This window comes from Charadrius vociferus, unplaced genomic scaffold (assembly GCF_000708025.1).
Source record: "Charadrius vociferus isolate BGI_N301 unplaced genomic scaffold, ASM70802v2 scaffold13, whole genome shotgun sequence".
Classification (NCBI taxonomy): domain Eukaryota; kingdom Metazoa; phylum Chordata; class Aves; order Charadriiformes; family Charadriidae; genus Charadrius; species Charadrius vociferus.
In genome coordinates this window covers 1589774-1601952 of record NW_009647763.1, presented here as the reverse complement: position 1 = coordinate 1601952, position 12179 = coordinate 1589774, and the positions used below count along the sequence as shown (strand labels likewise).

At 44.4% G+C, this 12179-nt stretch overlaps 2 protein-coding genes across 2 annotated transcripts in view; one reads left to right on the top strand and one right to left on the bottom strand.

The window, feature by feature from the left end:
* KIAA1244 (KIAA1244 ortholog) overlaps positions 1–3805 on the bottom strand; it is a 102491-nt gene extending 98686 nt beyond the window's left edge. The window contains exon 1 of the mRNA XM_009882337.1: positions 3709–3805. Within this exon, the coding sequence (XP_009880639.1) occupies positions 3709–3805 (97 nt within the window). The remainder of the gene's footprint in view (positions 1–3708) is intronic.
* A 2975-nt stretch (positions 3806–6780) lies between these two features.
* LOC104284054 overlaps positions 6781–12179 on the top strand; it is a 14781-nt gene continuing 9382 nt past the window's right edge. Inside the window, exons 1-2 of the mRNA XM_009882336.1 lie at positions 6781–7016; positions 11850–11954. Of these exons, the coding sequence (XP_009880638.1) occupies positions 6781–7016; positions 11850–11954 (341 nt within the window). The remainder of the gene's footprint in view (positions 7017–11849; positions 11955–12179) is intronic.

The window sequence follows — 12179 nt, the reverse complement described above, 5'->3', positions numbered from 1 at the left end:
CAGCAGGAAATCTACTGTGTCGTGTGTGAACTGTTTTCCTCGTGATTTGTGTCTGAATCATGAGAAAGAACATCTTCAGTGCAAGCTGCATTGTTGGCAGAGCATATACAGGCAGGTAAATCACTTTTATCTCCTTGATGCTCTTGTGATTTGTTCTTTTTGTTTGGCTGGGTTTTTTTTTTTTCCATTTACAATCGGGGGCAGAGCAGATGGCAACGGCTTAGCTTGCTGTAACATGTCAATAAAATAAGCAAAGCTGTCAGTGAGCCTTCTCTCCAGCAGGCCTGTTTCACTTTCAGGAGGATTTTTCTTCCATGGAAATGTACCTCAAAAAAATTTGACTTTAGGAGGAAATTAGTAGCTCTATCAGCAGCAAAAGTTAATAATTTTGTGGTTCTCTGTGAGCTCACTGTAGAACTCCTCCCTTAGGGGAGGAAGGCAATACTCTGGGATTCTCTCCTCCACAAGGCAATGTGTTTTGACAAAACTTGTAGGAATTCCTCAGTTTTGCTCCTTCTGGTCTTCTGTCATTAAAAGGTGTTTTGGGGAAGTAGGCAGTGGCAGGAAGCTGGCAAAGTCATAGAGACATCAGCACTCTTATGTGTTCATGGCTTGATAGAGCCAATCACATCTGTAAGTGCAGTCTCATTAAGTTCTTCTCATCAAGTTCCAAAAGAAAAAAAAAAAACTTAGATTTTTGCTCCCAAAAGATTTGAGCTAATTCCTAAATACCTTCTGAAGTTGTGATTTCAGAAGCTGTTTCTGCTGTTATTTCTGCTGCCAGGAGTGCCCAGCATACGCCAACATGTACTATCCTCTACAGAGAGACAGTAAAGACAGACTTTAACCCAAAACACTTTCTAAACAGAAAACACAGGTAAAACAAACTTTAATTTTGCTAATTTCTTAGCTAAAGAAATGATGGCATGGACTGTTTAAACCATTTGCCCAAAGTCACACACAAAGTCTGAGGAAGAGCTGTGAACAGAAAATTTCTCCTGAGCCACAGTTTAGTGCATTAAGCACAGTTCATCCTTCCTTTTCGGAGTACTACTATGTAGTAACATACTATTCAAAGTTGCTGACAAATCTGAATAGCTCTTTTTTAACAAATGAAGGAGTGGCGGTTGGCAAAGAGTAATAACAGCACTGGGGAGCGAATATTATAACTGCCTGTGCCATGCATTGTATTATATGTTTTATCTTTAAATGCTTCCTTAGAGAAGCACAAACAAGAATACAAAAGAAGCTGAAATCTGACACCTGCCTATAATTTATAATACTCATTATATTTTTGGGACAGCCATCTCTTGGCAAGGTAAGTTCTTTTATTTATAGGCAGGGGCTGCTCATGATTTGCATGCTAATGCATTCATATCCGCAAAGCCTATAAATTAGCCTCCAGCTCATTATGGCAATGCCATTGTCCTACTTGCCAGTATGTAATCTGATCCCAAATGTTTCAGATGTCCGCAAAATAAAACTAGCCTGAGGGAAGAGCTTCACTGTTGCAGTATTAGCGCACCAAAAAATATCTCACCCACCCCCCGCAAAAAAAACCCAAAACCATAAAATGACTGGAGGAGAGGAAACCGCTATGTGTTTCAGAGAGAGAAAAGCCTAACACTCAAGAAACTGGAAAGCTGTTGCTATGTTTTGGGGTGCTTGTGCCAGTTCAGCCAAAAGAATGAATTTATAGCAGCTTTTTAATGGGCTCCCCATAAAAGTATCTTCATAGAAGATTAAGTCCGTCTGAAGATTTAATCAGGCTGTGCATCCCGATTGTATCCTAATGTGTCATACGTGAACACTTGTGTTATTATTCCTGTTTAAATTCTGGTTGAGCCTAGCTATTTGAAACAGACACTGAGGTACTTTTTTTGGTGAGCATTATAAAGGCAGTCCCTACTTTCAGGTAGTCAAGAGTCTACAATTATGTCAAGATTTTGCCCCTTCGTTAAGCCAGCAAAAAGATGAAACGCAGCATAGGCAAAGCAGGCTCACAGACCACATATCCTCTCCCACCCAGATGTGTGGATGCCTCCTATGTTAATTCACTTTGTCAAAGTTAACCGGATGGTTCAAGCTTGCTGGACTCACAAGTTCAGCTTCTGAAATCTCTGCAGGCTCAGCTTTTCTACTGTGGGTAGGGTGAAGAGGACTCTCCACATACCTCAGGCAAACACTGGCTCACTCTTGTAACTTCCATCTGGTTACCTTTAACTGGGCTGAGACACATACACATACCCATCCTTAAAAAAGAGAAAAGTGAAACCCTTACAAGCCAAAACCCTACCTACGTTGTTGGAAAGGTCTTAAACAGGGTGACAGCACTGTTGTCAGCAATCTCTCACCCACTGCCCAGACTTGCTTCTGCATTACTGCTTGCATCCTCTGTCCTTTTCATCTCTGCCTCCCAACCTCTCCACCCACTCTTCCCTGGCTGTAGAGTCCTTAGAAAATTCCCTTCTTTACTATAGGTAAATGATGGGAAATGAGAAGAAGATCCGAAACAGGAGAGCTTCAACAGAGGCTTCAGAGTGGGAGGGGGCAAGGCACAGGTCATTGCACAAGTGTGATCTTGGATTTGGGATCCAGATGTACTTGCATGCAGGAGATGCAGCAGTATATTAAATTTCTTTATTGAATGCTGATTGATAATAATAGCTGGTTACTTATTTATTTACCTGGAACTCTCTTATTTGTCAGAGTAGGTGGGAGAGGAGCCGAAAACAGGGCTCTGCATGAGTCATAACCCAGAAAAAGCTCTGCTGAGAACACAGCTCACACTGCTCTGCAGCGTAGCCCAGGTGATAAGCATCAGTGTTGCTGTTGTCTCCATGTTGTCAGTCTACTATTACCAGGAATGCTAAGATACAGAATGATGAATTCAAATGGGGCTGTACGTAGGGATAGATAGAGACTTCTCCATCTCATTTTCTTATATTTGTCTTTTTCATACTACCATAAGAAAGAGGAAATGCAGCATTAAAAAAAAATAAAATACTTGTTTAGAACAAACATAGAAATATGCAAATAAAAGGTGTTACTTCTAAATCCAGGGGGTTTGACCTCAATTCTGTTCAACTGTACTTTTCATCTTGAAAAGAATCGCACAAGGTTAGACCCAGCTATGGGGCCCAGGGAGGGTTTATACATCTCTGCTGCATATCCCACTACACAAGTGGGCAGTGCCTACGCATGAGCCTCAGCGCTGTCACCCCCTGTCACAACTGGCAGATAGCCGGCAGGTCTTTCTTTTAAATATAGGACACTCCCAGTGAACTCTGTGGGACCTTCCTAGCTAAGAGCTGGGCACAGACCGAGGGAACAACAGGGTTTGAAGTTCTCACTGAAATCTGGGGTTCGAGCACATGTTCAAAGGCAGCCTCCCTGCCCATGTTAGGAGCCGGGCTGCTCGGTGCTAGGTCTGCAATAAACTTCTCACAGATGGGCCCTGGAGCAGGCACTGCTAGATGAGGACCACTTGCTGCATCCACGCTGCTCTGAATGCTGGGGATGGCAGCAAGCACTGATCCGGGTACCTCTCCTCCTCACATCCGCCTCATACAGAAGCTGAAGACCATTTGGGGCTGCTGAGGTGCTGGACATATGAGGTCCTGCGTGTCCCACAGAGGGCAAGCAAGCTCTGGCTGTGCCTGGAACTGCCCCTGTAGGCTGGATCTCTGCACGGGCACCAAATCTCACCTGCTGGGCTCCTCCGGCCCTGCAACAGACTGTGCCGACAGACTCTGAGTCGTTGCGAGAGATTCCAGTATTTGAGTAGTTTATCGATGCATCCCATGTTTATTTTATTTCTTCTTTTCCCAGCGGAGTAGAGTATGGGATACACTGGATATTGCTGTTTAGATACTGCACTGAAAAGTACAGTGTCAGTGCCTAGACAGAGCTGATTCCTACCCCATTTCTAATTGCATTCACATTCTAAACATGGCATAATCTCTTTCACATTAACATGTGTGGGAAAAAAAATCTCAGTAGCATTTTTGTTCAGATCACCTGTGATAAAGCTTCCTTTTTCTCTTTCCTCTGCCTATTGTGCTTTTCTTTAAACTTTTGCTGAACCTTCATTTTGTACCTAGTTCCTTCATGCTTTGTACTACAAGGATCCAAGGAATTATTTCTTCACAAATGGTAGCAAAAAAAAAAAAGCATGCAAAGGCTAGAAACAGACGTGCTGTAAAGATGGTTTAAAAACATACATTTTCTTCTGTGTGTATTTAACAGTTTCCATCTTTGCCATATGTTCTTTCCCTCATCAATTTGCCTTTTAGATTGTTCTTTAACACTTGCCTATTTTCTTGCTTATGCAACAGAAGGGAAGTTGATCTTTCATTTGTTCCGCAAATATTCCTTATTGTCCCAGGTTTTATTGCCCCATCTGTTATTGTGTGATCAATAGAAGTCTCTCGTGGTCTCACTTTTCCAACTGATCACACTATACCACAGGTTATATTTCAATTTAATTGCTATCTACTGTATGATGTGTAAACTAGAAAGAGAGGAGCAAAAAGATAAGGATATTTTTCCCCTGCCTACCATTTCTCTCTTTCTGTGTAAGCACATATCTTCAGCACTTGCTTGTTATCGGTGACAGAGTTTAAACTGAATCCCTCATCTCCACTCTTTTCTACACGAACCCGATGCTTCCATCTCAGTGTTTACTACTTTAAAGCACAAAAGTATATACAGAACAAGGTCACCAACACTTGAGGGAAATGGGTAGATACTGTGACACTTCATGAGCTGAAGCATCACTTCCCTGCAGCACCCTTGGCAAAACAGAAAATTCTCCCCCCCAAGCACAGTGTTTCCCTGTTCGTGGAATCATAGAATGGTTTAGGTTGGAAGGGACCTTAAAGATCATTTAGTTCCAACCCCCCTGCCATGGGCAGGGACACCTCCCACTAGACCAGGTTGCTCAAAGCCCCATCCAGCCTTGAACACCTCCAGGGATGGGGCCTCCACAACTTCTCTGGGCAACCTGTTCCAGTGTCTCACCACCCTCAAAGTGAAAAGTTTCCTCTTAATATCTAATCTAAATCTCCCCTCTTCCAGTTTGAAGCCATTACCCCTCGTCCTATCACTACATGCCCTTGTAAAAAATCCCTCTCCAGCTTTCTTGTAGGTTCCCCTCAGATACTGGAAATCTGCTCTAAGGTCTCCCCAGAGCCTTCTCTTCTCCAGGCTGGACAACCCCAACTCTCTCAGCCTGTCCTCATAGATGTGCTCCGGCCCTCTGATTGTCTTTGTGGCCCTCCTCTGGACGTGCTCCAACAGGTCCATGTCCTTATGTTGGGGACTCCAGAGCTGGATGCAATCTCCCCTGCCATCTCCCAGCTTTTTCCTACTGCTCTCAACACTTACTCTTGGTCATGCACGTTTGTGTTAACTCTGCTTGTGTATGTAGTTTTAAAATTACATTTTCCTCCCATTTTTTTTTAGGCATTTACAGACACTATCTTCTGCAAAGTACTCTTTCATCTTCCTGCACTCAGCTCTGTCTATCACAGCAAGGTGCTCAAGAAAGATAAGCTTTTAAAATTAGAGGTACAATACTGTTTCTGCAAGGGGAAGCTAACCCAGTAAGTGTGATCAAGCTGATTTGAAGAAGGTGAGTCTTTTGCAGCAGGACAAATAGATGGAAATTTCTCCTATCTGTCCAGCACTATGGGAGGGAAGACTCAGCAGTATAACTACTTATAACTATTTATAACTATTGCTTTTCATAATAATAGAGCAAAGTGGGTCATTGCCAGGGAGGAACACGGAGGCAGCTCCTGCTGTAACAAGGCTGGGGAGAGGTTGCATAAGAAGCAGTACCCCCGATTTGCCCCTGAAAATAATGACTCAAAGTATTGACGTGCATGCATGCGGCATGAATCCAGCGTCACATCCACATGTGCTGCTAATTTGGTGTTGTGATCCCTCATTTGAGCATGTACTTAAAGACCAGACTGTCTTAGAAATCAGGCCTCGGTGGACTGAGCTATTTATTGGGTGAGTCATTTATAAAAGCTAAACAGGGTCTTTAATGTGGAGCTGTGCAATGGAACGTTCTGCTTCTGGATGTGCAGGTGGGCATTAAATTTATCCCAAAAGCTTCCGATTCCACTGCTGGGAAGCAAGACATCATTTTACAAAAGCTGCCTGTGCTGAGGCTAGAAAGAATAAAAAAGGTGACGGTCTTCTGCAGGGCTGTGTGGGCAGGTTTGAGATGTGCATGGCTTTCCAGAGGGGAAGGAGGAACTGAGACAGCAAACAGGAATGAATGCAAGCAAATGCAAATATCAGTGGAAAGGAAAGCTGCTGTAAATCTATCAAGCCAAATACCTTTTTCCTCAAGATATCTGAATGAAAAACTCTCTCTAGATTTGGCTCCCCTCAAAAATATTGAGCAAAATTTATATATAAAAAAATCGCAGTGCTAAGAGCGGACAGCAGAACAAGTGCTTCTAGCTCCCTAAGCGAACTCAAATCCACAAATGGAAGGCAGTGCCAAAGTCCCACTGGAAGGTGTAAAGCCATTGGGCTCTACCTTACACATGTCCGTGGTGCGGGTGCACGGATGGGAGCTCACCCTATAGACTGGATGTCCCTCCATCAGCAGCGGGAAGACAACCCGACATTTCTCTTCGCTTCAGCCTCAGTCTCAAATAGCCGAGCAAGAGGAATTCCAGGTTGGGCGCCCACCCTGCAGCTTCAGGGGCAGATGAGCCCCTCAACATCTCGTTGCTATGGGAGCAGCAATAAGGAGGGATGACTTTGTGCCCACGCCAGGGCCCCGCCGAGCCTGGCCAGGATGCTCCACGTTGCCGGGCGGGGGGTGCCGGGGACACCATCAGTCCCTCTGCCAAAGTGATGGGGTGGGGATGGGGAGGCGGGATTTTGTCGGGAGATCCCCGCTGCCCCCTGGACCTGCCCCAGCCCCGGACCTGCCCGTGGACCACCAAGCCCCCGGGCTACCTGCCACCGTGTAAGCGGCGGACATGGGAGTGAGTATTCGCGCATCACATGGTTTTTTGAAAGCAGTGTAATCGTGGGAGAAATCTCAGTTCTCGCTCAAGCTGAGTTTCGAATCTGACCCCCGTACTCAGGGTGGCCTGAAAAAAGCTAACAGCAATAATTGCATTTCCAGCTTTGTATCTGGTATTGCACGAACACGATATTTTCCAAAACGCATCTTCTCTCAACTTATTTGAAGTGAATACACCACTCAGAATAAATATGAGCATACTGCTCTGCAAGAATTAGTAAGTCCTCCCCGTACTTCCAAGTAAATAGAAGTTTATGTTCAAGGAAAACAAAGCCAAAACCCAGTGAAAACCTCCAGACCGTCGTGTGTAAGTATACACTATACTTTGCATTTTCTTCGAGGGGTGATTCAAAAAGAAATAATAGCAACTCTAGGAGATAATGTTCACATGCTGCACCGAGCTGCCATTCCTGCAAAAATAGTTTCAGTGTTAGGTACGCAATTGCTAGCACTTTGTTACCACGCTTTAACATCATGCACAAAGATGGTTAGTTTGCAGCCTTGGAGAAGTACTTATGCACAAACCCAAAATTAATATGGAGGTCGAGGATGACACAGTTCTTTATTTGATGCTTTCCTTTTTTACATTTTGAAAATGCAAATGAGAGGATGGGCTAAAGGAGGAAAAGTTGCAGCAACAAGTCGGTAGACCTTAATTGTCTGAAGACCCTGGGTATTGTGTGGGTATGATCTAAGTGAGCTTGAGGCCTCTAGAGGGCTCTGGGGTAAAATCACAGCCACCAGGGATCCTGCCATTTCCTTTAATACAGACAGGATTTCATCCAGTGTGACTCCAGGGCAACACAGAGGCCTCCACGCAACCCAAGTGTAGAAAACTGGAGTCAGTGGGCTCACATGCACCTTTACAACTATCTGTATGGCAATCGTAGGCACAGTGTGCACAGAAGGAGGAGGGCTCTTTACTATCCTTTTATTTCTAAGATTTTAGGTCATCTCAGGCTGATGGAGTCACATAAGGTGTCGCTTGCTGGAATTAGAAAGGGTTAGTCACACCTCTGCGGGCCACACTGATGTCCTAGTATTTTCACAAGGCTTTTGAAGCAGGCTCAGCCGCGCAGCAATTGCACGGAGCCAGCTTATTGCAGCCGTGCCAGCCTCAGATGAGTCTCTAATATAAGCTGAGTTCAACCAAGGGCTATTGACCAGAGCTGGTCAGAAAAATTGCTTTCTTTTAAATTCAGGTAATGGCAGCTTTTTGGCACACGTGAGGAAATTGAAGTTTGATCTGGAAGCACTGCTGGAGCGGTTGTTGCGGGTACCTCCCATCCCTATCCTGTTTTATGGGTTGAATGACTACCTTGTTTTGGTGATGCTAATTGGGTATTACGACTGTGAAGCCTGAAGAGAGATTAAGTAGAATTAGGGCACTTGGACATGGAGGAAAGTGAGCATAAGACGCTGCTGAAGGACAACACCCATGAATTATAAAATAATTGGATTTACAACAGGCATTCAGTCTGCGAACATTGCTTTTTTCCTAATGGTTTTAGCTGAGAGGTAAACAGGCTAGAAAAACGTATTCAGGTGAAATGGAAAAAGGAAAGGAACCCCAGGCCTGAGGGGACCCCCTGCCCTGCCCCACGGCTGCAGGGAAGAGGGGTGACCTTGGCACTGTGCTACCCACCGTGTCCCCCCTACAAATGCACTCATGGGAACCAGCCTGCAGATTCCCACTGACCCAGTTCAAATCCGTCACTGTGAGAGCCCAGCCGTGCCCGTCGGGGCTGGAGCCGATCCCTGACCTTCACTCAGCGCCGCTTGGTTTTCTCTGATAGCTGGGTGAATGATTGCCAGCAGTGGTAAATGATTTACTCCACGTAAAGCAGCCTCTACTCGAGGGGCATATCCCTCGTTACGCTGCAGAGAAAAAATATTGCTATAGAGCCCCAAAGATTATGACATTATCTGATTATTCGCATAATAAATAATTAAAAGTAAGGATAGTGGTGGTGAAAAAAGTTTATGATTCCTTTTTTTTCCATGGCAAAAGAAAAATTTGGGAAAAGGGTCTAGATTTTCATAATTACTACAGAACTTGTAGTTGTGTTCCTAGTCGAAGATAACGTACTTTTGATGGAGCAGCTTGGTCCAGAATGCACAGATAGATTCAGGCATTTTTGATTGTTTAGTGGAGCAAACCTCCAGTTTATTCTGTCCCATATCAGGACATCTTTCCCTCATGATCATAGCACTACGTGTTTTTCATGTGCATATTGTTGCAGCCCTCCCCCCCGAGCTGATTCCTACCCTCTGGTGTCTGTGAAGATGCTACACAGCCTGGAGGTGAGAAAAACTACATATGCTGCTGGAGCTGCCTATTTTGCTGCGGGAGGCACTGGTTTATTAGTTTGCTGGATTTCCTCGCTACTAAATCCAAGCAACATCGGGACTGAAGGCAAGTAACTTCATGGACTGTGTTGTACCCCCTCAGCCACGCAGAATGAAATCTTTGGTACATCATTTTTTAACTTCAGCCAGGTTTCCCAGTTGTTTGAAAGGCAGATGTTCAGAAAGAAAGGGGAAGATGGCATTTCTCTCTTCACGGGGTCACTGGGAGCAGCAGGGCAGGCCATGAGAGCAGCTAGTGCCAGAGGTGGGCTTGGAGGCAGCCCTCGGTGCTTCTCGTAGTGCCCCCCTGGCCCCACAGAGTCCGGGCACTGAGGCACTCCAGATGCAGGCGCAGCTTTGGGAAACCAATTAATGCAACCGTTGAAAACGGCAGCCAGCTTTACACTCCTGTCTGAACTGCGGGAAATCTCTAATTTTTGACCTTGTAATGAAGCGAGCACTTTCCCGAGTGGCCCATTCCTATTCTGTTTCTCACAAAATGGATGAAATTTAACCTCCCTCCGCTTCCAAACGCTCTCATTTTTTGTGCTGAAGAAAATACCTTCTGCATCTCCTTCTGAGGTGATTTGAGTGCTGACAGTGAGACTGCTGGAAAATCACCTCTCAGCACTGCACAAATGAAGTTCTGCTATACTGACAAAAAGAGATGATCATGGTGCCCAGTTCTGCCCTTACTTCTCCTCTATGCAACAGTTGTGCGCTGATGAATTATGCTTGCAAATAGTTCAGGCAAAATTTATTTACTGCTCTATTTTGTTATGAATTTGGAATGAAATCTGAAGGGGATGGGTGGGAATGAGTGGGAATGGCCACCAGGAGTAAAGAAAGAAGATTATTTTGACTGTAGTGTGGTACTGATGATTCGGTAGGATTAGAGAAGGACAAAGCTGTGGTAATCAAGGCTTCAAGAATAATACAAAGGTAGATATGACTTAAATTGATATTGTAAGGAAGCAGTAGCAAGAACTGAAGAGTGGAAGAGGAGATATGAATAAAAAGTATTTGTGGGTAAAAGTATATACATGTGTGAATGTGTGTGTATATACTTAAATAGTAAATTGATACCTTGTCACAATACAACTTACTATGCAGGAATATGCAGACCATTATTTTTTCCAGATAGGTGATTTAAAGCTAGATTATATCTTAAAGGCAGCCCTTCGTTATTTTGCCAGTCAATATGCGCTTGCTAGTAAAAGCCCTTGAGACAGTTAAATGGCAAGTAGTCCCTCAACAGTATTCAAAAATGGAAATGCTTAAAAGCATCAACTTAAAAATACCCTTTTTTTCAGTTTTTAGGAAATGTTACAATAATTCCTAGCTATAGCTTTTCATTTGCACCCTTTGAAAAACCACATGCTATGCAACAAATATGCAAATAATATTTTAAAGCTACTTTTTAATAGAAATTGTATATTTTAATCATTATTGACAGAAATAATACTTCTCACAATCCCATTTTTCACTCACATTGTATTAGCGAGTACATACAAGTACATACTTTCTAGATACATACAGCATCTTTCTACATTTTTCTGGTGGGAGCTTTAAGGAAGATGTTGAGAAGGCTGACAAAACTCTATGTGGTTTGAGGTAACCTGCCTGAGATTTTTGCAGTTGCTTATGGTGATATCATCTTATTTTTCTGATTTTAGCATCACAGTCCATTCCTGAGCATTTGCCAGCAATTGGTACTCAAATGAGGTTGACCATCTCTCCTCACAAGACACCTCCCCAGAGTACCTTTTGAGGAATTGACACTGGGGCAGAGTTTGATCATGTTTGACATAGCTGTGACAAAATCCCATTTGATGCAGTCCAATAAGAACTCCTACTCCCCCTTCCCCCATGAAACCTATGTAATCCCACCTACCCGCTATTCTTCTTCAGTCCTTCAGCCCTAAAATATTTGTCTTCCTACTGACCTCTTTGCTGAGGCCTTGAAGCTCCTCCAAGAGTCAACCAAATGCATGTGAATTATGTGCCCAAAACGCATGCACCCCTAGTCCTGTGATAAGCAGGTGTCTGCTCATATGCTGAGAGTTTGCATTGGGATGATGTGATGGGATATGTGTAGATCTTATTGTCAAGCAGTATTTCTCCCATGACCCAAATTTTGGGTGTTCATTCATGCCGTGTGATGGGGAAGCCTTCATTTTGGTCATCTCGGGGGTGTATGTCCAGACATGGGATGGGGAAAGATCAAGGCATATGGGTCCTGAGTACCACTGCTGGACTGTGTCCAGTACAGCCGGGTTGGAAGCCAGAGCACAATTGCAATCAAGCACTCATTAGCTGGCCATTAGGAAACGTGCATTTGCTTAACGCTGAGCTCGATTCCAGACAAGTGATGGCTTCCTTGTCAACGAAGTCCCATTCCATCCTCGTAGAACACCTCTCTTTCTTCTCATTTGCGTTACAGTTGTCCAAAAACCGGGCAAGAAGTTGGCCATTTCAACCGCAAAGCAACTTATTACAAGCTTTTGGTACCTGAAGTGGCAAACATCGTTAGTATTGTCAATGTTGGGTAATGCCGATCTGTCCGCCAAGTGAACAGAGAGGGGATAGATGAGCTTCACCACCCAGGTGGAGGGCAGGGCTTGTGAAACCTAGCGAGAACCCAAAGTTTTTTGGTGTTGGTACATTTTTGCTGTGGTGGGGCCACCTTGGGGAAGCGGGTCCAGAGGCGGGAGGGTGGCAGCCAGCAAGGGGTTAAGCCCAAGGCCGAGCCCGGGTAGGACGAGGGATGGGG